This window comes from Crocodylus siamensis, chromosome 8, assembly GCF_052110815.1.
Source record: "Crocodylus siamensis isolate JL-2025a chromosome 8, ASM5211081v1, whole genome shotgun sequence".
Taxonomy (NCBI): domain Eukaryota; kingdom Metazoa; phylum Chordata; order Crocodylia; family Crocodylidae; genus Crocodylus; species Crocodylus siamensis.
This window is the reverse complement of record NC_143402.1, coordinates 54,686,832-54,710,229: the sequence shown is the minus strand read 5'-3', so window position 1 is coordinate 54,710,229 and position 23,398 is coordinate 54,686,832. Positions and strand designations below refer to the sequence as shown.

Genomic DNA, 23,398 nt, shown 5'->3' with positions numbered 1-23,398 from the left:
TAAAGGCTCTTCAGTGGACCAGAGATAGTCTGGCCCCATGGAGTGCCTCAGCTGGTATAACTAAGCATAGTGGCATTGAAACAAATGGACCTATGACAATTTATACCAGCTAAGGAGTTGGCCCATCATCCCTAAGACATTTCTAGCTTTTCCAAATCTATCAGCTAGTTAATTATACTCTAGTGAATTCAGAACATCTTTACTTACTATATAGAATTTGAGGTCTCACTAACAAATGCTTTGATTGCAGTCTGATTGTGGACTTATAGAGCATTTATACATGTGCTCTGGAGGGTGGGAGGGGCTTTAATTAAAGTGGCTCTGACAGCTGCTCTAATTAAAGTGCCCAGAGCATCCCATGTATCAGCATCTCCATGCTGAAAAATGGCAAGCATTAATTAAAGTGCCCCCAGTGCTATTTTTCAGCAAGGGAATGCTGATACACATGATGTTGGAGTCTGCTGGAGCAGCCTTGCTGTATGTGTATAGACACCCATAGGCGCCAGTAAAAATCAGGAATAACGACTGAAGTTAATGACGTCATAGGGGTATATGAGTGATTTAAACAAGATCAGAATCAGGTTCTGCATCTATCTGGTGACATGCAATTACAATTAACTTCATGTTAAAGAAGGCTGGTTTACAATTTAAACACACCTTATTATATTCCCTGCCCCACAGGTGGCACGGGCTTATGGAAAGACTGGTATTGTTACTGAAGCACTAAAACACTCCAGGTTGTGCTGTTATATTATGGCAACAAACAAGTATTCAGTAGGTGCTTTATTTTGGTCTCATGCTTACAGCCTTCTCTGTCTACTGCTGCTACACAATATTTGCCCCATGGAGCCTGGTTACAATTCAAAATCACTTTTTAATTTTTATAAAGATAAGAATGAGTTCTTAAATCACTAGGCCTAGGATAAGGGCTACTTGTACTCTCTGTCACAAAGCAATGCTAGAGGGCACCATGCCACAGGGAACTGTGCAAGTGACTCGGATGAGATGAATTCCCAGTTGGACAATTGCTTTTTACATTGTACAATGCTACAGCTAAGATCCTCAGTTTTTAAAATCTGCTTGTAAGTAACTGGGAAGCTGTTGCCAAAATGAGAAGTTCATTTCAGTCTCTTGATGAGCAAGTGTTAAAAAAGGATGAGAGGAAAAAGCAAAGAAAAAAGGTAGTTTCTGATGGAATTCAAACCTTTGATCTCAGCCTCTCTAAACCAGATGACTTAGCAAGTCCTGGGTGTTATCACTGTGAGACTTTAGAACAGACTCTTGTGACTCATCTCAGTGATTCCCCAGACATAATCAGTTCAGTGTTTTAAATAAATCATGAAGCTGCTCATCCTGGGATACTTCTGTCAACACCTGGAAAACAGGAAATGAATTCAGATTTTCTAGAGAAGATGGGAAATTAGCCTGTCCTCTTTTCCAAGCCTCATGGACTTGGGACAGTTATTTAATCTCTTTATGTCTCAGCTTTCTACCTGGACCATGGGAATCATGATCTGTCTTTTGTCAATTTAGATGATAAAATTTTTGGGCCAGGGACTGACTCTTACTCCCACTGTATATGCAGCATTTGGCCCATTGGGGCATAGCTGTTGTTTGGGACACCCCTGCACTGCTGTAATGCCAAGATTAACAGTTGCTGATATGTTTAAATGATGGTCAGAGCTGCTAAGGAAGTAGAGTGAGAACAGGACTGATTGCTTTGGGTCCCACTCTCAGAGGCTCCCTCAGTCCTTTCATGTAGCTGCCCCATCAAGTTCTTTTTTTTTTTTTAAGAAACTTTATGTGTTCCAAGCCAAATCAGTCAAATCAAGTCCAAATCCGTGAGTCAGTCCACAACCATAAGTGGTGCTACAACTGACAAACATCCTTCACCCCACACCAGGGGCTTCAGATATATCCAGAGTCTTTCGGTAGGCATCCTACATGCAGGCCCAAGTCAGGAGGCTTGAGGCTCAGATGCCCCCAAGTTTCGCTGGCTGTCAGCCATATGGCCACAGAAGCAAGCTAGGGAGGAGCCTCCCATTTTCATAAAGTGGGCTTTAAGCCCCAAAACTTCGGCAGGTACTAAACCATGCCAGAAGAACAGTTATTCCCCGGGGGCTTAAGGAAAACTGCCTTCATGGACCCAGATACATGATGTTTCCCCTGCCAGGTAAGTTCTTTCTAGTGTAGTCCTTTGTTCCAATCAATTACATGGGGACAAGGTCTGAAAAAAATGGGGTGGTTTCAGTGCCACTGAGCAAAGTTTTGTTTTGATTATACTCACATAAATATCAGCGTCTTTCAAGAACATGACACACAGGAGATGGCAGAACAGACATCAGACACCAGATCTTCCTTGCACATGGTTTCTCACACAGTGTGGGAGCACTGGAAGGTCCATGTCTGACCTTTTTTAAAAGACAATATAGGGCTTCACTGTTTGCGTCTGTTGGTCTGGGACTGTTTGTATGAATCTTTACCTTCCACTCGTCACTGTGCAACAGTGAAACATAAAGTGTCCTACTAAGTCCTTTTGCCTTTAGTCATCTGTTAGGAGAGGGGACCTTAAAACTTCTTCAATCCTTGTATTTCCAGGGGAAGACTAGCTAGACTGCACTCTGGTATGCGGCCTCTGGCCTGCTACACTCCTTATATCATTTATCCTTAGGGCAGTATTTGCTAAGCTAATTTATTTTCCGGTCCTCCTGCTTTTACTTTGTTCTATAGGAAAACAAGTTCAAACAGATAGGTTGGTTTACCCTGCTCCATGAACCCTCGGCTATGAGCACGGGACTGGAAAGTACTTCTAGGGACACTGAGCCCAATGCCCTCTGGTAAATTAATATACTTGAATCTTTCCATTATGTTCCCAAACGATGAATGCCCTTCTTAATCCAGAATTTCTTGTTAACCCCTACAGGCCAGATCTAGTGTGAATGAGTAGCTGCCTAAACAGGTTTTCAGCAGAATTTAAACACCCCAGTTTCAAAGAGAAATCTCATTTGACCTTGAATGCAAAATGTAGAAAATGTCAAAATTTTCCACCTCTTGTTTTGTATTGTTTTGCCTGGCTGTAGCTAATCATATCTGGTTTTTTATGTTAGAATCAAAGTCTTTTGCTGAGTTGGAAATAAGAGCAGGTGAAAGAAACAAAACAGCTTGAGCACTGAACAAATCCTGGCAGCTAAAAGATTTGTTGGTGAAGTGTGAACAACTTATAAATTCAAGGGATTGCAGTCAGTTTGTGGGAAATATTCAAAAAGGGGAAAAGATAATTTAGGGCTGGATTCTGTCCACCTTGTCCATGTCAGGTAGACTAAATGAATAGTTCTAGGGAGAATATCTCCCTGGCTTGTGTTTAAGTATCGATTCATGGCTCCATCACCAGTGAGGATGCATTATGCACCTGTAGAGAGTGCAAGTCACCAGCCTTCTTTGGAGGCTTAGGTGGAAGAGGAACAGATTTGGAATTCAAGCTATTAGTGATAAATTAGGAAGCCAAATAGACTGGGGCCCTGCTGTTGTAGGATCCTACTGGTTGAAAGGAGCATAAACAGGAAAGGGCTTTCTTCTGATAATGACCTACTCTTTCCTGCTTCAGCTTCAGCTCAGCCTTTTGCACTGTCTCATTCTGCACAGCTACTTCTTTCTTCAGAAGTAACTTTTGAAATTTGCTGAGCAAGACTGTGCTCCATGGCACAGGCAGAAGCAAAGGATGGCTTGTTGCCAACTTCACCCAACAGCAGTGGGAGGCATTGGGCCTCTGTGACACTTCACAGCCCCCAGAAACCTGACCTTTTGCTTTCTGCTCCTCAATGTCAAAGACAAATTCAAAAGAGAGGTGACCCAGAAACGTCCCATGTCACCAGTCCCTAAGCATGCTTCCTTTTAGTGTCTTATAAGCTCTGCCTCTTGGCTTGCTCAGAAATCTGTTGCCTAATTAGCAGGCAGCTCACCTCAAAGAGGCGCAACGGGATGGGTGGGAACATCCTTCGTAGTCCTACCTGGCTCTGAGATCAGAAGGGGCAAACAGGGGCTTTTGCTGAGCCTTGTGTTAGAGGTTGCAGCACAGAATTAGCCTTTTATGCACTACAGGATATTGCTGGGGAGTGATTTGAAGGTTAGAATGGGGAACTTCCCTTGAAAAGGGATTGAAGTGGGGTGCAGGTGGAGGGGGTTGTACATGTGCTGTGGAACAGGCTTGTGTCACATGCAAGTAAGCACCTGAGCTTGCTTTTGTAACCCTTGTTTGTCCAGCATCCTATTTCTGTGTCCATTGTCCAGGGCCATCACTGGTTATGTCCAGTTCTCTGTTATGGAGCTGTTCAAGAGAAGGGGAGTATCTGAGGCTCTCCTGTCCTTTGTTGGCAGCCATCCTTAGTTGGTAAGAAATATAGAATCATAGAGAAGTGGGGCTGGAAGTAACTTCCAAAGTTCACACCTAGTCCAACCCCCTGCCTGATGCAAGGTCAACCCTATCCAAACCATCCCAGACAAATTCATCATCTAAACTCTACATAAGACTACCATCAACTCTGTCACAACACCTGAACCTGCCACAGGTTATAGTAAGATAAGGACTGAGTTCAAGATGAACTTGGCCCAAAGTCCTTAAGTTTTCAGGCATCTAGCGTTATTTCTAAATGCAGGGGGTGGAGGGGAAGTTCTGATAGGGTAGGCTACGCAGTTTTGTTTCCTGCTACATCTCTGATAAGAATGATACAGGGGCCAGAATTTCAGAACTTGATTTCTCCTGAGCAGCCATGGAAAGACAGAACTTCTCACTTCCAACAGGTAAGCAGGGCAGAGACAGTGATGCGGGAGCCAAGATGTGAGAGGGCAGGAGGCCAGCTGCTACCCTACTGGATAGCTAGCAATGGTCAGGTGTTCCTCCTTAGGGACTTGGTGGACCTCTGGCCTCAGAATATGGAGGGGTAGGAAGGATTCTTTTATCAATTGGGCTTTTTAGGCATGGAGGTATAGAGCAGCTACTGGCCGGACAGGAACAGAATGTGTATTTGTCAGCAAGTTTATTGTAAACTGTCCTCTCCAGAGATGTTCACTTCACAGCATAATTGAGACTGGGATCAAATAATAGAGGTGCTTGGACTCCATTGTGGATTTAGTAGCCTCTTCTGGTATTGTTTAATACTACAGCTCAGAATTTAAACAATTTTTGTTTTATATTCTCACAAGTATTTTTCCTTCTTGGACTGTCCTGGTCTTTACTACGAGTGGGCACCCAAAGGACAAACCAAATGAGTAAGTTCTCCTGTTATTGACGTTAACACCGTTTTATAAAGTGTTTGCATCATGATAAAGACAACTAGGCAGGATTATCTGTACACTAATGCAAGAACCTGTGTCACTGGGACTGGGAATACTCAAGTTGTTAATAGGGGTGGATAAACTTTGGGTTATAGACCAGATTTGAGAATATAACCCAGAAACTTCAGAACTGGAAAAGAATAAGGGAATTTCTTGATCCATGTTTGTTCACTTGCTTTCTTTTTTATTCCTTAAGGGGTTCTAGTTTTACTGTGATCACACTCAAAAGTGGAAGGGCCCTTTAGTTACCACCACCAAAGGGCCCAGGGAAAATTAGGAGAGCTAGAGAAAGGTAGCAGTAACTGGGTTTGTTGGTTGGCAGGTTCCCCTTTAAGGGCTCATTTTTATTACAGAATCATGAGTAAGATTTGAGCTTAGGGGTCTCCAGCTACATTAGGATTTTTTAGCTTATTTCCTTTTATCAGGTTTGATTTTTTTGGCCTGAGCAAAATGCATTTGGTGCCTTTCACTTTCCACTTCTTCATCTATTGACTGTATTTTCCTTTCTGCTGATTTTCTTCATAGACACATGGCCAAGAGAGGCTCTGGGGAAAGAGTTTATTGTCTCCTACATACAGGTCTGTGGGAATGCTGGTCTGGTTGAAGTGCTGATTACTGGTTATTCATCTTCAGTGTCTCTTTCTGACTCCAATGGCACATTTGAACCCATTACTATAAAGCAGGGGATGACAGAGACAGTCAAGCTGCCAGAACTGGTGAAGATTAATGGCAGCACCAACTTCAAGTTCCACAACACAGTTCTGGTCAAGGGTGACAAGGATGTCTCTGTCATGTTTGTCAGCAGCCAGCTCCAAAACACTGTGCTCTATCCTGTTTCCTCTTGGGGAAATAAATACTACCTCATGACTCCCACTGTGTAACACCTGGGGAGCTATCCAGTGTTCTCCACTGTATCACATGGAGAGAACAACAGTGCTACTATTAAGGTGAAAGGCAGGTTTTACTTAACAGGTCTGTATGCCAATGGAGAGTCTGTGAAACCTCTGGCTAACACCTTCCAAGGCATCCTGTTAAAAGGTGCAGATGATGTGTATGGCATGACCATTACCACAGAGAAGCCAGTGGCTGTCTTTACTGCCCATACCTTTTCCTGTAATACCCCAAAATGCACATATGTCCTTGAACAGCTGTTACTAGTCTGCAGCTGGAGTACAATATATATCATCCCTCCCTTGCCCTGGGAAGAAGTAGATGCCTTTTTATACATCATGCCTTTCCAGAATGCCATTGTGGCATATTGAGTAAAGGGTCAGCAAGAGAATGACTTTTATTAGTAGATGTTTTGGATGGGGAATCCAGGAAAAAGATGACAAAGTTGAGATGGAAATACAAAGCGCCCGAGCGAGGGACTAACAATCGAGGGGTGGGGGAGAGGAGTGGAACGCGACTAGGTTACATACCATACAATGTTAGCCAACTAAGCCCGGGGGTGGGAGGGTGCGGAAGGGGGAGGTGGGAGGGGGGATCGCGACGCTGAGAGGGAAAGAAGATAGATACACACATACCCGTTACAGTGGTCCGCGATGTTGAAGGAAGTGGCTCGGAGTGAGCGTCTCAGTCCATAAAGTCCGATCGCGGGGGTCCTCTTCGGGTGGGGCGGGGTCGTCCGTGGCAGCGAACTCCTCTCGACGCGAAGCGAAGCGGTGGGGGCGCGGTTCAGGCGGCGGTGTCCTCCGGGTCCGGTCCGGCGGCGGCTGGTCTGTAGGGGTCAATGTACTGGCGGTGGCCCGTGATGTGCTCCATGTAGATGTCGCGGGACCAGTGGATGGTGTCGGACACCATGAGGCAGCGCATCAGCTTGGCGTAGCGGCGGGAAACGCGGCAGGCGCGGAGGACGCTCTCGTTGGGGTCCCAGGCTCCGAGCGTCCCCACGATGAGCGCGTCCACCGTCACGTCGTAGCTGTGGCTCCTCAGGGTGTCGGCCAGCGGGGCGTACTTCTCCCGCTTGCGAGCCCGGGCCTCGGTGAAGGCTTGGCGCCGGTTCTCGAAGGGGATGGTGACGTCCACCATCACGATCTTCTTGGCCTCGTGGTTCGTGACGACGATGTCGGGGCGCAGCTGGCTCTCGCAGCCCAGGACGGTGCGGTTCATGGAGATCTCCCCCGCCCCGGCCGGCATGGCTCGCACCAGGCGGTCCTGGACAGCGCTGTGGCACAGCTGCCAGGCTCTGGCGTGCGGCCTGCAGCTGCACAGCACGTGGGGGAGGGTCTCCACCGCGTAGCCGCACCGTCGGCACCCCTTGTCCCGGTGGCCGAAGCGCACGGCCCCGTTCAGAGGCAGGCAGTTGAGGCGGGCGCGGTGGAGGAAGCACCAGTCCGCAAAGCGCGTGAAGCTCCCGCTGGGCATGAAGTGGTTGCTAGCCTCTCACTTCGAGGTGACGTCAAAGACCTTGCCCTGGTCAGGTTTGGCCCTCAGGTCGCCAGCGTACTTGTTGCGGACGGCGTCCTTCAGGAACCTCTCCAGGAAGGTCCTCATGCGGGGTGTGACGGTGATGCGGTCGGCATGCGGGGCTGGGCGCAGGCAGACTCCCAGCTCCCGGCCCTCCTCGGTCCAGCTCCAGGCGCAGCCGATGCGGTTCCCGAGGCGGCACGTGGCATTGCGTACTACACTTGATCTGAGCCTTCAAGAGGCCAAGAAGCGAGAGAATACTACTTTAGAAGAAGGCCAGGTATTCAGTCACTTAATACATCTCTCTAGCTAGCCCCACCTATATCTCTGCTACTGTGAGCATCCAGGTGTTGTTCTACTGCAGCATAAGAAAAGCCAGCCCCAGTAGTTTCCACTCCTTCCTGATGAATGTCTCAGATGTTGCTAGTTACTATCCCTTGAATACCATAAATGTACAGGAAGGCTACAGGAACTTTGCCTTGAGGATGGTCAACACTTCAGAAACTGGGAACTTCACCCTAGACACAAGATGTCTCGTGGACGTAGAATGGATTCAGGTGGCAAGTGCTTGTTGCCTTCAGTTCTCATATTGTGGCACGCTGGACGTCTCCATTTGGGCTCATAACCTTTGATTTCACCAACATGATCAGCTACATGGCCTTCATTTCCTGTGGAAAGAGTGAGTTATGATTTTTAAATTTCATAGATTCATAGATTCATAGATGCTAGGGTTGGAAGGGACCTTGTTAGCAATAAAAACCTAGGATTCCGGACTAGCCCAGGGATTGACACGACACCTCGTTTGATGAGTGACAGAAAGACTTTATTTACTACAGGTATTTAAAATCAAGTCAAGTGAGCCCAAACCAAATCAAAGTCCAGTAATTAGCTATAAGATGATGATTTCTCACCAAACAGGCAATGAAGAGGTGGTCTGTTTCTCTTCGACTTCTCGGTTAAGTCGGGTGCATCAGCAACTGATGTCAGAGATATTTCTCACTCTTGAAGTGCGCGTGCTGTTTGCTGTTTTACTGCCTTTTTATACCTTTAGTTTAGCATCTTCAAAGCATTCTTTTAGTTGTGTAAATGAAGACAGAGTCCCAAGCAGTAATTGACAGGAAAAACCTGCTCATTACTAGTTATCAGAAAATTTTAATTTGAATGAGTTACCTTCTTCGGTAACAAGAGGTTATCCAGTTTGAAACATATCAGGAAACTAATTAACAGCCAGGAAAAACATACTAAATCAGGAGGAGACATCTATTACATATGGAGAATGTCTCTTTCTGCAAATAAACACGAGTTAGTTGCAAAAGAAATATTTACCATACTAATTAATCAAGGATAGATATTTCATATGGTTACACACCAGACAACTAAGAGTCTACTTGAAATCATTCTGAATATAGCAAGATAAGCTGGAAGAGATACTTCATTATTCCTTCTTAGATGGCCTAGCCTTGAACTCGCATCCTCTTGCAGTTAGCATTATTATTCTGTATTTTAACTTTTGTGAGTAGGTGCAAGCTTAGCATGAGTTTCAGGGTCATCAACCTCAACAGATCATATAGTCCGACCCCCTACCCTGGGCAGGAAAAAGTGCTGGGATCAGATGACCCCAGCCAGATGCCTATCCAGTCTTCTCTTAACGACCTCCAAGGGATTCAAGATGTGATGGGGATGATCCAGGCCATGATCCAGCCCACCGATTACTACCCCATGGTCCTAATCCATGTGGGTACTAATGATGCAGCCAGGAGAAGCCCTGATCCCCTGATGGCAGACTACCACGCTCTGGGGGGCTTTCTGAAGGAGGTAGTTGCACAGGTGGTATTCTCTTCTGTGCTATCAGTGAGCAGACGTGGAAGACGGCATGAGACGTGCATCACAGAGACCAACTGGTGGCTTCGGGAATGGTGTCTTGAGGCGGGCTTTGGCTTCCTTGACAATGACCCGCACATCACAATGAGAGACATGCTCTGATGGGATGGGCTCTACCTTTCCCCTACAGGTAAACGTGTTCTCTTCTAGGTTGGTGGATCTCCTCCAGCTTTAAACTAGGCTCGTTGGGGGAAGGGGAAGATGAGGGCGGAGGAAGCCTTGGACTGCTAAACCAAGCAGCACTCACAAGTACAGCCCAGCCTAGACCGATGAGTGGAACATATACACAGGTAAGAAACAGGGGCCAGGGCAATGCTGTGATTAGGGGGCCAGTGCACATATCCTCAGGAGGCCTCAAATGCCTCTACACAAATGCTCGTAGTATGGGAAACAAGCAGTAGGAACTACCCTCCTGCTAGCTGACACCAACGCAGACATAGTGGGGCTCACTGAAATGTGGTGGGACCCAACGCATGACTGGGCGGTGAATATCAAGGGCTATAGGCTGTACAGGAGGGACAGGACAGGGAGGAAAGGTGGGGGTGTGGCGTTCTACATTAAGGAGGAATACATATCCTCACCAGGTAGCACAGGATCAAAGGAGGGGCACACTGAAGTGCTCTGAGTTAGAAGACAAGGCAGTCGAGGGAAAAGAGACTTAACGGTGGGGGTCTACTACAGACCACCCAACTAAAGGGAAGAGCTAGACCAGGAATTCTCAAGTCAGGTCACGGAGGCAGTTAGGTCAAAGGACGTGGTCATCATGGGTGACCTGAACTTTCCAGACATCGGCTGGGAAGAGCAGTCAGCCAGGTCTGACCACTCATGTAGGTTCCTAGCCAAAATGCAGGACCTCCATCTAACCCAGGAGGTGTACAGCCCCACCAGGGGAGATACCTTGTTGGACCTGGTGCTGGCCACTGGTGATGACCTGATGAAGGGGCTGCAGGTGCTCGACCACCTGGGTGACAGTGATCATTGCCTGCTGGAATTCACCTTCCAGCACAAGGTGGCAAAGGCCTGCAGCAAGGCAGCAGCCCTAGATTTCAGGAGGGCAGACTTCAATGAGCTAAGGACAATAGTCGGGGAAGCACTGAGGTCCCGGAGGGGAGGGGAGCCAGGTGTCCAAAAAGAGTGGTCGCTCCTTAAGGACATGATCCTCCAAGCCCAAAGGGAGGTAATCCCAACGAGGATCAAAGGGATCAGGAGGGAGCAAAAGCCCCCATGGCTCACCAAAAGCATCCGGGAGTGTCTCCTAGCTAAAAGGGAGGCGTACACCCAATGGAAGGGAGGGGCCATCACCAGGGAAGACTATACTGCGGTTGCTTGGGGCTGCAGGGGGGTGATCAGGAAGGCCAAGGCAGAGATGGAATTGGGACTAACTTCCTAGATCAAGGACAACTAGAAGTCCTTTTTTAAATACATAGGGGGCAAAAAGCAGGTACCGGGTAAATTTGGTCATCACACCAGACAACAAAGCTAACCTATTTAACAACTCTTTGCCTCCATTTTCCTGAGCAGGGACCGGATTAGCCCCACCACTGGGCCCCCCTCAGGCCCCAGGGGAGGTGCACCTAGGCCAAGGTTCAGTGAGGACTAGTCAGGGAACTTCTGGAGGGACTGGATGTATTCAAATCAGCTGGTCCAGACAATCTCCACCGCAGAGTGCTGAGGGAATTAGCTGAGGTCATTGTGGGACCCCTGGCACCGCTTTACAAGCACTCGTGGTGCTCTGGTGTGGTGCCAGAGGACTGGAAGAGGGCCAACGTAGTTCCCATCTTCAAAAAAGGGAGGAAGGAGGTCCCGGGAAACTATAGGCCAGTTAGTCTTACCTCGATCCTGGGTAAGGTTTTTGAGAGAATTATTCTGGCACATGTCCACGAGGGGCCAGCAGGAGAGGTTATGCTTAGGGGCAACCAACATGGGTTCATTAGAGGCAGGTCCTGTCAGACCAACCTGGTGGCCTTCTGTGCCCAGGTCACCAAATCCTTAGATGCAGGGGTAGCAGTGGACGTAGTCTTCCTGGACTTTCGGAGGACCTTTAACACTGTCTCTCACCCCATTCTCATTAAAAAACTGGGGGACTGTGGTGTCAACACCTACACAGTCAAATGGGTCACCAGCTAGCTGGAGGGCTGCATCCAGAGAGTGGTGGTGGACGGGTCATTTTCGACCTGGAGGGATGTGGGCAGTGGGGTCCCCCAGGCGTGGTCCTTGGACCCACACTGTTCAACATCTTCATCAGCGACTTGGACAAGGGGGTAAAAAGCACCCTGTTCAAATTTGCAGTAAAATGTAGGGGGATGTGGGCATGCTATAAGGAAGGAATAGGCTACAATCGGACCTAGACAGGTTACAGGGGTGGGCAGACGAGAATAGAATGGGATTCAACACTGACAAGTGCAAGGTGCTGCACCTGGGGAGGAAGAACCAGCACCGTACCTACAGGCTGGGGAACTCCCTTTTCATCAGTGCAGAGGCAGAGAAAGATCTTGGAGTCATCATTGATACCAAGATGAACATGGGCTGGCAGCGTGGGGATGCAGTCAGAAAGGCCAACCGCACTTTGTCATGCATCCACAAATGCATCTCAGGCAGGTCCAAGGAGGTGATACTCCCCCTCTATGTGGCATGGGTCAGGCTGCAGTTGGAGTATTGTGTCCAGTTCTGGGCACCACACTTCAAGAGGGATGTGGACAACATGGAGAGGGTCCAGAGGAGGGCCTCTCGCATGATCAGCAGGCAGCAGGGCAGGCCCTATGAGGAGAGGCTACAGGACCTGAACCTATTCAGCCTCCACAAGAGAAGGCTGAAGGGGGATCTAGTGGCCTGTTACAAACTAGTTAGAGGGGACCAGCAGGCATTGGGGGAGTCCCTGTTCCTCCGAGCAGTACCAGGAGTGACTAGAAATAACGGTCACAAGCTGGCAGAGGGTAAATTCAGACTAGACAGCAGGAGGTGCTACTTCACTGTCAGGGCGGATAGGATCTGGAACCAACTTCCAAGCAAAGTGGTGCTGGCTCCTACTCTGGGGGTCTTTAAGACAAGGCTAGACAATCACCTTGCCGGGGTCATTTGACCCCAGTACTCTTTCCTGCCATGGCAAGGGGTTGGACTTGATGATCTGCTCAGGTCCCTCCTGACCCTACTAACTATGAAACTATGGAGGGCAGAGCACCACCTCGCTGGGAAGCCCGATCCAAATTCTGGCCACCCTCACCATGAAGAAGTTCTTCCTGATGTCCAGCCAAAATCTGCTCCCTGTCAGTTTGTGACTGTTGTTCCTTGTTACCCCAAGAGGCGCCTGGTGAACAGAGAGAGCATCTCTGATTCCTTGCTGCGTCCCCCAGTGAATTTGTAGGCGGCCACATGATCACCTCTCAGTCTTCTCTTGCAGAGGCTGAAGAGATCCAGGTCCCTCTGTCCTAGCTGCCAGTGGAGGGTTCGGGGTTGAGAGAGTGGTCGGGGGTAGAAAGGTTAGAAAGGTTTATTGACTTAACAAACACACAACTATGAATAATATAATAAGGCAACAATGACAGACAACAATAATTTGTGTCGGCAATTTATTGGGAGTCCCCTCTGATGCCTGATATATGACAAGTTCCTCTTCTTCAAAGCTCAGCGAAGTCAGACGTCCCCAGTCAGCGCTGTCCGAGGGGTACCGGAAAGGACCCTGGTATTCAGTCCTCGGGCTCCTTGAGATCCACAGGCCCACTGAAACCAGGTCAGCAGCTAACTTCTAATCAGTAGCTTCTTTGTCAGAGCTGCATCTCCCTTCTAAATGACTTCCGGATGTGCTAGCCAATTTATAACTTCTGAGCTATGATGATAACTTACAGCCATACAGATTTCCCCACTGCAAACTTTCCTTGGGACTGACCGATAGCAGTACAAGCCTTTGCATTCCTCCGATAAGGTTAATTTTAACCGTGCCACAAAGCTTACTACTTCTTCTAAAAGGCTTTGCTAAATTTACTAGGCCTTACTACTCCCGAGCACTACCAGGAGTAACGAGGAACAATGGCCATAAGTTGACCGAGAATAGATTTAGGCTAGATATCAGGAGGCACTACTTCACAGTCAGGTTGGCTAGGATCTGGAACCAACTTCCAAGGGAAGTGGTGCTTGCTTCTACCCTGGGGGTCTTCAAAAAGAGGCTAGATAATCACCTAGCCGGGGTTGTTTGACCCCAGCATTCTTTTCTGCCCAAGGCAGGGGGTTGGACTTGATGATCTGCTCAGGTCCCTTCCGACCTTATCTAGTATTAAACTATGAAACATACAAGACTTCATTACTCTTTAACTTTAATTAGGCTCTTAGCAGCAACATACAGCTTATAATACATGAACAAATGGTAAGAAACACCTGGTCTAATCTTCACAGCATTCAGCAAGCACCTTAAACACAATTTTCAGCTGTCACAACCCCAGTCTCTCCTCATAGGGCTTGACCTGCAAACCCTTATCCATACGAGTGGCCCTCCTCTGGACCCTCTCAAGGTTATCCACTAGGGCTGTGCGAAGCTTTGGTCCCTGATTCAATTTGGCGAAGATTTGGCCCAATTCAGTGGCCGAACCTCTGAATCCAGATTGAATCAGAGGACCTTTTAATCTCTCCGAATTGAATCGGAACCCTCTGAATCAATTCAGAGAGATTCGGAAAGATTTGGAGATTCAGACATAGAGACAGCTTTAAATGTTTTTTCTGCATACCACTAGGTAGCAGGGGCTCATGAGTGCTGCAATGCTGGGGCACATGGAGCGTCCCACAGGAACATGGGGGGCTCCCCAGCGTGCTTGGCAGCAGACCTGGAAGTAGACAAGAAGCACTTCCGGTCCTCTCCTGGGTCTGCCAGCGAGCATGCGGGGGGGCTCCCCGCCAGCTTGGCGCCTGATGCTTTCTGGGTCTGGGGTGGGGGCACCCGGGGTTTGATTGCTGAGCCCGGTGTGGGGGGAGGGTGTCTCCCTGGCAGACCCAGAAGTGGACTGGAAATGCTTCTAATGCACTTCCAGGTTCACCGCTGAGCATGTGGAGGGCCCCCGCGCTCTTGTGGGACGCTCCATCTGCCCCAGCTTCGCAGCGTTCACAAGCCGCACCTGTGAGAGAGTGCTTATGCTAAGCAAGGCCTAGCATTAAAAAAAATGCACTAAAACTCCCAGAATGCTTCAAGGAGGTTGAGAAGTCAGCGATTGACATTCTGGTAATCACTTTCTGACCCTTAGATGAAAATACTGAACTTCTGACCTTTAAACAATGATAAAAATAGCAGACATGCCGCTTACATTGTTAAAAATAGGAAACTGCATGGCTAAACCGCAATGACGAAAAAACAACCACATATTATGTCAGTTTTGACATTTTAACCCTGCAAAAACCAGCAAAACATATAGATGAATAATGTATTTAGGTTATAGAAAATTAGCATAAGAAATATAAAGGTCATTAAGAATTAACATAAGAAGCGTAATGATTATAATACAAAGTGTATCACCTGATAGATAAGTTAACTAAATAACCAATAAAAGTAAGAATTAGAAATGCATATGTATAAGTGTTATCATATATAACTAATAGTAAAGTTATGTTAGATGCCTCACTTCCACCATGGGGACAGTTTTGTATCTTTTGCCAAAAAAAAGATAAGGGACTCCTTTTAAATGAGCTGTTGACCAGTTCTGAGACTACTGAATCAGGCAGCCGCACCTAGCCTCCGGGTTAGAGAGCAAGGGCTTGATTTGGGAACCTTGTGAACCAACAGAGCTCCTTTAGTTTATGACTTTGTGAAACAATAAAAGTTTTAAATTGAACAGGTCTGAGCCTGTGCTTAATTCAGTCCTATATAATTCGGCATCAAGCTCCCACAGCACCGGTACCTCAAGGTATGTAGAAAAAACTTTTAAAGCTGTGTCTATGTCTGAATCACTGAGTCTCTGAATCAGCATCGAATCTTCAGATTTGGCTGAATCAAATCAGGGTCAGTGATCCGAATCAACAAATTGAATCACTGTCCCCGATTCGGGCTGAATCTGAATTGAATAGGGCCTGCTTCACACACTCCTATTATCCACATCCTTCTTAAAGTACGGCACTCAAAACTGGACTCAGTACTCCAACTGCGGTCTGACCAAAGCCACATAGGGGGAAGTATCACATCCTTGCATCTATTCGTCATGATAAAGTGTGGTTAGCTTTACTGATAATTTTGTCACACTGACAGCTGATGTTCATCTTGGAGTCCAGTATGACTCCGAGGTCCCTTTCCACTTCTGTGCTGCTGAGAGGGTCGTTCCCACAGCCAGTAAGTGTGCTGGATATTTTTACGCCCTACGTATAGCACTCTGCACTTGTCCTTGTTGAACTTCATCCTATTTATGGTGATTGTTTGTGCTTCTACAGCAAAGGAAATAGTGTAATGGATAGTGATGTGACCATGGGCTGTATTTTCAGCTGATGAAAAGCCTATCATCTTTGATGGGCTGCACTGATTTGCATCAGCTGATTATTTGGCCTGGTGTACCATCTTAGGTCACCAAAGCATTACAAAGACTGGACTAGTGCTGACTCCATCCCAAATGGTTTGGCAGGCTCTCACATGATGTTCTGAACTGATTTAAAAACCACTTCTTAGTGTTCTGTACCTAAAAATGCAGTGTGGGGGAAGGGGAGAGAGAGATTTAAGCCACTTCTGTTTCCTCTGCATTCTGGGGTCATACAAATCATTGCATTTATATTTAGCTACTCATGGTTCATGGGAAGCAGCAGATAACTGTAGCTCAGTGAATTCTTACCACTCCCTTGATCCACTTGGCATTTGGAGATCAGCTCACGTAAAGGCTCATATACCAGTTCAGTTATCAAGGGACGCCCTTTGCAAAGGGTTCTTAGAGAACCATTAACATCTGATTTAAGTTCCTTTTACAGGCCAGAGCAATACAAACACCCTGAAGCTCCTTCCTTAAATTGGATGGCAGATTAGAACAGGTTTTAATATGGCAAATTTCTCAATTTCTCTACTGCAGATGTAGCCATTATTTTGGTTATAGCCAGGGTCCGGATCCAGGCCTTGTAACTTTAAGAGCTACTGTAGCTTGAGCTAATGGACTAACTCCCATAGCATGGAGCTGTGTCAAAACCATACCCTGGTTGGGCCAGCTTTTGGAGGATACACAAAGCATGCTGAACAAGGTCACACAGACAAAGGTGAAATGACTATTGGGTGGCAATACACAAAAAATCAGGCTTTTAGGGCCAAATATTTTGCCAACTAGAGACAAATTCAACTATAAGTTGGTTAGGCAGGGATTGTACCTGTTGAATTGTAGCAGATCACCAACCTTTTCTTGTAGGATGGAGAAAGAATGTCATTGTGGACCTGAAGAGACTGACAGTTAACTTCTCATCTGTGCCAAAGACGCTCCACAAGGGCTGGGCCTGTTATTCAGGTTACTATACTTTTGAACTGCCTTGTGATTTTGGATGATTCGCTTGAAAGACCATGAAAGGGGACTCCTTTTCTGTGGGTCATTGCTCAGTGCTTTTAAACCTCAAGCTCCTTAAGGGTTTCCAACTGGGCACCCAAATCACAGTATGTTTTCAAAAGCTAGGACCCTACTGATGTCTTCCTGATGCAGACTATCTCGCTGATTGTTTCTCTTCCCATTGCTAGGTTCTATGACCATGTAATGCCACAACAGGAGTCAGCAGAGAAGCGCACTGTTAGAGCTTTTCAGAAAAGTTTCCCTGGAGGTACATCCAAAAGTTGAGGGTGGGGAGGTGTGTGTGGAACTTATTTGGGTTATAACTGTTTCGACAGATACAAATCTGCCAGTTATTTTGAGCTTCAGCATTCTCTATTTTTCCTATGTTAGTTCAACTATGGGTGTTTTTGAAAACCTATGCCGAAGTGCTAAGGCAGTGATCCTTAACTGGGGTGTCACAGCACCCTGGGGCACTGAAATCCTTTTAAGGGTGCCACAGGGTGCCAAGCATTACTAGTGCTGTTAGATATGCAAATGCTTACACATTTCATATGAAAAACCCAATATTTCAAATAGGAATCCAGAGTGTCAATACCATTTTGCCTTTGTTGTGAGGTCTTTCTGAGTTCCTTGTAGCTGCCAGGCTGCCTGCCTCTGGGGAACAGGGAGGGAAAGGTTAACCTGCCTGCCCAGTCTCTCCTGGTGGGCTGCTGCTCTTGTTTGGGCTGAACCCACCCAGAAAGCAGCAGTGGTTAGGGCTGGGCAGGCAGCTTAAACCTTCCCTGCCTGCTTCCTTGGGACAAACAGTAGGCTCAGCCACAACTAAGCAGATCAAGAGACAAAGAGCAAGGATCTGGGGTGCCGGGGAGAACTGGGGTGGTGGGGGTAGTGGGCCCAATCCAGTTCAGTGGGGGGGGGGGCGGGTCCCACTAAGGTGTAGCCTAGAGTGACTACACCTTAGTGCACAATGAGATGAGTAGCACAGATCAGAGATTATCCTGCCCTTGAGTGGTGTAACTCTGAGCTGCCTAAGTTCTTAAAACTAGTTTCAGGTGTTAATGTGTAAACAATCCAGGTGTTATGAGTTCCAGGAAGTGCCCAAAATTACCGTGGCCCTTACTCAATTTCTTTGCACCTCAGGAACCCCTTTGTATCTTCTCAGGGGCTTGGGAGAGGAATTTAAATAATACATGTGAAGTGCTCCAATCCTAGGTGAAATATCAGCCATCCAGATGGTTCACTTTGGCCTTAGCATGTCTCAATCTGTACATATGCTAGTGGGATGGAAAGAGCCACAGATTAAAGCTAGACTGGAGTGGAAAGCAGCATGTCTAAAGTTATGGGTTGCTCTTCAGTGCCTGCAGAACCAGCCCATTTCCTGTGTGTTTCTCTGTGGCATCACCTTTGTAGCACATCTGGATACCTGATGACACAGTGTAGATCAAATGCTCTTCAAAAAATGCCTGTGCTCTTTGCTCTGTGGCTATTCTTGTGTCTTTCTGTCAGCCCTGCTCAGAGCAGTAGGAGCTGCTCTGTTGTTTAGCGCTGGCCCTACGGCATTAACAGATGATGGAGATTTTCTGTAGCTTGAGTGGCTGAGGCCTGGGCTTTGAGGACATGGGTTTTGTCTTCGCTGTTGATAAGAAGCTACAGGTTGTTTGAAAGGGCATTGCAGAGAAAACTTGGGCAACCACTGATTTGGTACTGTGTTCTCTGATACTAGAGCAGGAATGGGCAAAATATGGCCCATGGGCCGGATCTGGCCTGCCAAGGGATTTTATCTGGCCCACTGTGGGTCCCATGCATGTGCCTGGCCCAGGTGTGAGGGGCAGCCCCAGGCATGGCACATGCAGCCCATCTCACTACCCCTAGGCACTGGGCAGAGCAGGGCAGGGGCGATGCGGTGGCTGGACTCTCTGCCCAGATGCTGCTGCCAGTCTGCTCTTACCCACTGTTGGGGGTGCCCAATAGGGCAGGCAGGGTTGCCATGGAGACCAGCCCAGGCCCCCAGTGGGCAGGGTGTGCTTGGCCAGGTGGATGGGATGGGGCTGCAGATGGACAGTGAGTGGCAGCTGGGAACAGGATGGTCAGGTGGTAGCTGAGTCTGGGGCCTAGATCATAAGGCGGTGACAGTGCGGGGTCAGAGCCTGAGTCACAGTAGTGACAATAGGCAGTAGTTCCCCATTGCAGGGATGTGTGGGGAGTGGATTGCGGCTCTGCCCTGGGCCCCAAGCCCTGTGCTGTCATCGCCCCACAATCCCAGCTCTGGCCTCAGTCCTGCCCGCCCATTCCACTTCTGGAAGTCACTGCCTGCCTGCCCGTGGCCCCATCCCATCAGCCAGGTTGAGTGTGCCATGCCTGTGGGGGTCCTGGGACAGTCTACATGGAGACCCTGCCCACCCACTCCGTCCGGTGCCCCCAGCAGTGAGTGTAGAGTGGGCAGGCTGGGCATAGATAGGAACAATCGCCCCCCACCCCATTGCCCTCCTGCCATGCCGGATCAGCACCCCCTCCTCCACCTGGGCCCACAACAGCTCACTGAAACTCCCTAAGTGGCTCTCCAGCCACCCCTCCAGGCACTAGGCTTGAAGAGTGAATGAAAAAGGACTTTAGACTTACTTTGGCTTCAGGTTACATTGGGATCCAGAGGTTGCTGAAGGGGCTCCACTGCATAGAGGATTCCCTGCTGGTCTCCTGAGCTGGGGGAGGTCACAGTGACTCCTGAACAGTCTAAATTCGCAGCATGTGCCCATGAACTTCTGAGACCCCCCTCATCCACAGGATGTTTCCTTTCCCAAACTCAGGAAGCTGCTCGCTTAGTCGATTCCCTCCTGAATTGCTCCCTTCCTGTGCCAGTGACAGCGAGGAGGCGGCACTTTCTGTGACACTTTCTGGAGAGCATGGAACAGGCTGTGTTGACTGCAGCATTTATGTCTCTCAAGCAGAAGACACAGAACATAGAAGACAGAGTCTTTGGGTGAGGAGAACATAGGCTCCCAGTGCCCTCTGGTGGCTGCTGAGAGATAGTTATGCACAATTCAGGGAGGCACAGAACAGCACAGCCCACCGCCTCTGTCCTGGGGCTTACAGCCCAGCCCTGGGGCTTACAACCCCAGCAATAGCAGCTGCTTGAAAGTTTTAAATATACTGCCAGGCTCTTGTCACCACAGGCAACTGCTGAACAGGCAGGAGCCTACTTCGTGACTTCCTTCTGCATCCTGCCCCACTGGTGAACGTCTCCACCATCCCCTTCCCTTTGCCCCCCTGCCTTTTAGCTCAGTAGCACTTACTTGCGGGGGAGAGAGTTGAACTGCAGGTTGGGAAAAGGGAAACAAAGAACTACAGGATGGGAAGCAAGATGGGAGATGGAACCAAGAGATTTTTCACTTTTAAGGAGCTCTGCTTTTCCTATCCACAGCAATTGAGACCCGACTTGTCCCAAGGAACTGCAACCATGACAATGAAGTCTTCAAGCTGATCGCTGAGGACAGGATGGAGATTGACTGCAGTACAGTTGTCAGTGCAGTGACACAAGATATCCATGGCACAGAGCAGTTCCCAGATGCATTTCCCCTGTAGCAGGGCACTGAACCTCAGTCCCAGTTCTTCTGTTTCTTCTGTCTCTGTGGATCCCATGCTAAGGCCCTTTTCTTTGTTGTGGCATTAGATTGGCCTCTCTTGGATCTGGCCTGCCAAGGGATTTTATCTGGCCCAGTGTGGGTCCCATGCATGTGCCTGGCCCAGGTATGAGGGGCAGTCTGGGCCATGGCACACACAACCCATCTCACTACCCCTAGGCACAGCAGGGCAGGGGCGGTGCAGTGGCTGGACTCTCTGCCCAGATGCTGCTGCCAGTCTGCTCTTACCCACTGTTGGGGGTGCCCAATAGGACAGGCAGGGTTGCCATGGAGACCAGCCCAGGCCCCCAGTGGGCAGGGTGTTCAGCAGTATGAAAATCAAGTATGATTTTTCCCAGTTGTTCTCCATTGGCCCAACTGAGCTCCATTGGCCCAACACACAATGTTGTGATGGTGAGGCCAGCAAGATCCTAGCTTGGAGATGTGTGACACTCAGGGAAAGATCCAGGATACATACCTCCATTCCCGCTTTCAGGCTGATTTGACTTATCTGGGGCTGGGAAAGCCCCCTCTGGCCAAGCCCTCTCCCTGTCCTACATCAAGAAAAGCAATGGCATTCCCTCAGTACAATTTGCCTACATCCACAGTTCCCAAACTTCACTGATTTGCATATCCCTCCTTAAAAAAGTATTGAGATGAACTGGTGGACCCTTGAGCTCTCAGACTGGGGTACATGAGCTCCTGATCTAGGCTACTGTTACATGGAAGACACAGGAGGCATCAGCAGGCCATCTGTGTAAAGCCCATCTCGATAGCCATGGCTCCTGTGTTCTGTTCCCAACTCTACTACAGACTTGCTTACTTGTCTCTGTCTTCATCCCAGAATATTTGTCTTTGTAAAGAGATGTCCTCTTTTATTCTAACAGGTAGTGGAGCACTTGTTTTCATTTCTTACTCCATCCTCAGCACCATTATTCCTGATAGATTTGTCAATGAGGAAAATCTGTCAGCTGCTCTGAACCTGGGGAAAGTTCATCTGCAGTCCTGGGTGGTGAGTGCGGCCATTGGAGAGCAGGGACCCATTGAAAACTGAACTCCCATTCACAACCTGTCCAGGCCTGTGAATTTCACCCTGCACCACATCCAGGTGTGTGGAACTGTCCTACCTCTGGTCTGGTCTGGGGCTCTGTGGGTTACTTAAAAGGTTCATCTTCTGCTTTCTGCTGTCTTCTCATTCCTTATATCAGCTCCTTTTTACCCTGGGCCAGAGTAACAGGAAAACAGCTTCCTAGGTAGAGTGGGGTCTGGAGAGTGAAATGGTGAGATAGGAATGGAACTGAATAGATTGCAGGTGTGGGATGGCCCCACAGTGGGAAAAATCCTATAAACCCTCTGCTATAAAGCTTGCAGTGCTGCTAGTTCAGCTCTGTGCCAAGGCTTGTGTTACAGGAGCAGAAGGCACTGAGTCCACCACGTGCTCTTGCTGTAAAGGCCCTCTCTGTGGCACAGTGAGAGCTAGGAAGCTTGGGGGCCTCACATTCATGAGGCTTACTGGAGATTTGTGATGATAGAAACTCATGCTGCTACTGCCATTGCAATTCCAGGAGAAAGAAGAGGACAAAGTGTTACCTGTCAGCTCCATGTTCTTGGGGAACCCTGACACAGGACACAGACTGTCTGACTCACAAAGAATCGCCCCCCCCCACCTAAACAGAAACTGATTAAGATGCAGTGAGAGACGCACCTAAAACCCTCCAGATAAGGGTGACAAAAGTGCAACAAGTGCCCTAGGTCTCATTTGCATCTGAGATGGGAACAGATGACCATTCATTTACATGAGAGATGGAGAACAGAAAACCTGAAGCAGAGACTGCAGTGAATTCTGGGATCAGCGAAGCAGGGGAGCACTGCATGATGGGGAAGCTGTGTTCCAAATGCTCATCAACCCCACACCCAGCTCAGCATTTATCAGACCAGTTCTAATCTGGATTTACAAAGGACTTTTCCTTCCCCCCCCCCCCACACCTCTAAGCAAAAGTAAGTTTATTGGGCATCTCGGGCCGTACATTCCCCGGTCCCACTATGGGAGGCCTATGTAAACTTAATTGGCTACAACTCGGTTGCCGGGTTAGGGAATGCTGAGGCAATAGACCGAGTCAGAGGGGGTATGGGCAACATTTGAACAATGGTACAGGGTTCATCACAGCGTCCAGCCCGTTGGAGCCCTGTCCACAAGTGTTGTCATACTTTTCCCGAGACGACTGGTGGAAGTCCTCTCCACAACAGGTTATGAACACTCCAATAATTGCCTTAAGTCTGTTAAAAGACTGGAAAAGTAAGATCTGGAAAAGTCATGCTAAGCTGAGGCTTGTTCACAGCAAGTAAAAATCCAAAAACCCTGATGCTGCAATCTATTGTTTCTGAAGACACCAAGAGAGATCCCATCAAGTATATGCTATCCATAGGAATGTCAAGCTGGCTCCAAGTAGATGTTTCCTGAGTATCAATCAAGTTCCTGAGATGTTCCACCCAGATAACCCCTTGTCAATAGAAAAGACAATTTGATTTACAATATTGAGAATGCTTGAAAGAAACTGAACTGAGGGTATAAAAATCTGTAAAAGAAGCAGCAGTGTGTGTGCTGACACCACTCGCTTTCTTCTGGAGAGGCTGCAGGAGGAAGATCATCTCCCTTCAAGGATCGTGCTGAGAACTTTG

At 48.1% G+C, this 23,398-nt stretch overlaps 1 protein-coding gene across 1 annotated transcript; it reads right to left on the bottom strand.

Annotated features, from left to right (window-relative positions):
- Positions 1–6,600: 6,600 nt before the first annotated feature.
- LOC149858616 (uncharacterized) lies at positions 6,601–20,166 on the bottom strand. Its single transcript, XM_090061333.1, has 2 exons — positions 19,722–20,166; positions 6,601–8,408 (listed from the first exon to the last, which is right to left on the bottom strand). Exon 2 carries the CDS (start codon positions 7,696–7,698, stop codon positions 7,009–7,011), a length of 690 nt encoding a protein of 229 aa, XP_089917459.1. The 5' UTR covers positions 7,699–8,408; positions 19,722–20,166; the 3' UTR covers positions 6,601–7,008.
- Between the last annotated feature and the right edge of the window lie 3,232 nt (positions 20,167–23,398).